The sequence below is a fragment of the Drosophila sulfurigaster genome, chromosome 3 (assembly GCF_023558435.1).
Source record: "Drosophila sulfurigaster albostrigata strain 15112-1811.04 chromosome 3, ASM2355843v2, whole genome shotgun sequence".
Classification (NCBI taxonomy): Eukaryota; Metazoa; Arthropoda; class Insecta; order Diptera; family Drosophilidae; genus Drosophila; species Drosophila sulfurigaster.
The window spans coordinates 6,142,283-6,144,847 of record NC_084883.1 but is presented as its reverse complement, the minus strand read 5'-3'; the positions used below and the strand labels follow the sequence as shown (position 1 = coordinate 6,144,847).

The 2,565-nt window shown below is 39.6% G+C and overlaps 2 protein-coding genes across 2 annotated transcripts; one reads left to right on the top strand and one right to left on the bottom strand.

Annotated features, from left to right (window-relative positions):
* The first annotated feature begins 136 nt into the window (after positions 1-136).
* LOC133841190 (ribose-5-phosphate isomerase) lies at positions 137-1,277 on the top strand. The gene has a single exon (XM_062273528.1). The coding sequence runs from the start codon at positions 339-341 to the stop codon at positions 1,182-1,184; it is 846 nt and encodes a 281-aa protein (XP_062129512.1). The 5' UTR covers positions 137-338; the 3' UTR covers positions 1,185-1,277.
* On the bottom strand, positions 961-2,149 carry LOC133841191 (protein TEX261). The gene is made up of 3 exons (XM_062273529.1): positions 1,971-2,149; positions 1,614-1,915; positions 961-1,542 (listed from the first exon to the last, which is right to left on the bottom strand). The coding sequence occupies exons 1-3, from the start codon at positions 2,038-2,040 to the stop codon at positions 1,306-1,308; spliced, it is 609 nt and encodes a 202-aa protein (XP_062129513.1). The 5' UTR covers positions 2,041-2,149; the 3' UTR covers positions 961-1,305.
* Positions 2,150-2,565: the final 416 nt, after the last annotated feature.

Genomic DNA, 2,565 nt, shown 5'->3' with positions numbered 1-2,565 from the left:
TTATGTTGATCTTTTGTTTACTAAAAAAACGATATTTAAGAAAAAATTTAACTTATCGATGTATCGATTTTGTCATCGATGATTGTCAACCTATAACATAATTGCACTTGCTGAAAAACAAAATTCGAACAGTTTTAAAATTAAACTTCATTTGAAACTAATAAGAAAACATAGCCAAGTGTAGTTTCATTGTACACTGTTAAGTTTGATACACATTTAAAAATAACGATCGCAATTCCAGTTCTTTTTCAACTACTGTCATTAGTGCTTAATTTTGAAGCGGTTTTGCCGGGTGACATTGAAGTTTAGAGAACAAGAGTGAGAACGTGAGAGAACACATGCTGAAGCCATTGTTACTGTACCGAGGTTTCCTTACACCGCAGTTACCACATTTGATCTCATTTGGAATTAATTCTGCAAAAGCTTCGACACTTTTTCGGCGAAATTTCTGCAAGATGGACGATAAAATTGCACTAGACGCCGCCAAGAGTGCGGCTGCCCAAGCCGCTGTTGATCAATGGGTCACAGAGGACACCAAAGTAGTTGGTGTGGGCAGCGGATCAACAATAGTGTTTGCTGTAGAACGACTCGCGGAGCGCGTGTGGAAGGAGGGTGCCCTGGCGGACATGATCTGTGTGCCTTCCTCATACCAGGCACGCAAACTAATTCTGGATCACAATCTGACGTTGGGCGATTTGGATCGCAATCCCAAAATCGACGTGTACATTGATGGAGCCGACGAGGTCGACAGCCACATGGTGCTCATCAAGGGCGGCGGTGGTTGCCTGATGCAGGAAAAGATTGTGGCTTCATGCGCCAAGACAGTTATCATTATCGCAGACTACACAAAGAAGTCGCTGCGCCTGGGCGAGCAATGGTGCAAAGGCATTCCCATTGAAATTGCGCCAATGGCACATGTACCAGTCAAACTGAAGATTGAGGCACTTTTTGGAGGTGAAGCAAGTCTTCGTATTGCCCTGAAGAAAGCTGGACCCATTGTTACCGACAATGGTAACTTTCTGCTAGACTGGAAGTTTTTGGCCAAGCGCGAATACAACTGGGATGAGGTGAATCGTGCAATTAGCATGATACCTGGTGTCCTGGAGACGGGTTTATTTGTGGACATGGCATCGAAGTGTTACTTTGGCATGGCCGACGGCAGCGTCAAGACACAGAACAAGTAGAGGGAGCATTTTAAATGTTCATAATAACACTATAATTACTTTTATTACAAAATAAATAACTATACGATTGTTGTCCTTTCAAGATTGCTTAAACTACCAGTTTTCTTTTTGTTTGTTCACATCAAAATGTTTTCTTGCTGCGTCCGGGCAACAAAGTCTCTTTCATGTAGTTGAACAACGATAACAGTCCCATCTTCTTGTTGCGCGAGAAGTAATTGCTGACAACATCGGGATTATTGCTGCCCAGTCTTCTTTCATTGCTCCCAATCGTGGTGGGCAACACGTTGTCGTTGGCACTCACCGAAACGAACAATGCAAAGGGAACCATCCACATGCAGATAGTAAAGTAAGCGAGAACCTAAAACAAGAAACCGTTAATTGAAAAGTAAATGTCTGTGCTCCGGCTAGTTCGACTAGCACTAAGCTTACCTGTGTGAAGGGCACGTAGACGGTAGTGAAATACTGAAAAGCCAACAGATGATTGATGACCAACATGGCCAAAGAGCCAATAAATGGCACCGACAGCAAACGAATGAATGGAAAATCAGTCATTATAGAGAAATGAAATCCTTGTGCTGTCAGACCGCACAGCAGCATGGTCCAGGGGAAGTCCTCAAAGAATATGAACATGATGTAGACCATAATTGTGAAACTTATCATAAACAAAATAAATCGTCGTGCAGGCGTTGTGTATTCCTCCGCCAATTCAGCCAAGTAGTAAAGTCCGGCCACTGTTGATAAAATAAAACTTATAGCACATGAATTAGTTTGAAACTAGTTGCTTACCTAAGGACAGCGTTACGAAGGTGATTTGTATACCTAAGGAGATCCAACTGAGTATAAACAGGAAACCCATTTTAATTTAAATTACAATTATTAACAAGTTCTGTATTTGGATAATGAGGAGCCAAAACAAAATAATGACGCGTCCATCGATAACAGTCACACGATTAGCGGCTTTTGCTAACAGTGCTGCCACACTGTTCACTTTTTACATGATGCGAATTTATTCAACAGAGAAGGTTCACTTCTACAATTTATTTTCTTCAAAAGTACAATAGCAAAATATATATACAAATGTATATATATATATAAATATTTTTATCTTTATTTTACGGACGGTAACACAAAATTCAAAAATTTCTTTTCGCACATAGTTTCAAACACATGCATAATTAAAAAATTCTGCTGTTTATGTATTTTCGCTATTGTTTTGTTATGAATTTGGAGGCGAATTTATTTCATTCAAGCCTGATTAGTCAACGAAACTTTACCTTTACTTGTTTGATATCTGGAATGTATGGAAATATCTTTATTTTATTAAAAAAGGTGCTCGTTCACCTGTTTTTCAGAAAAACATGTAAACAAAAACATATTCAAA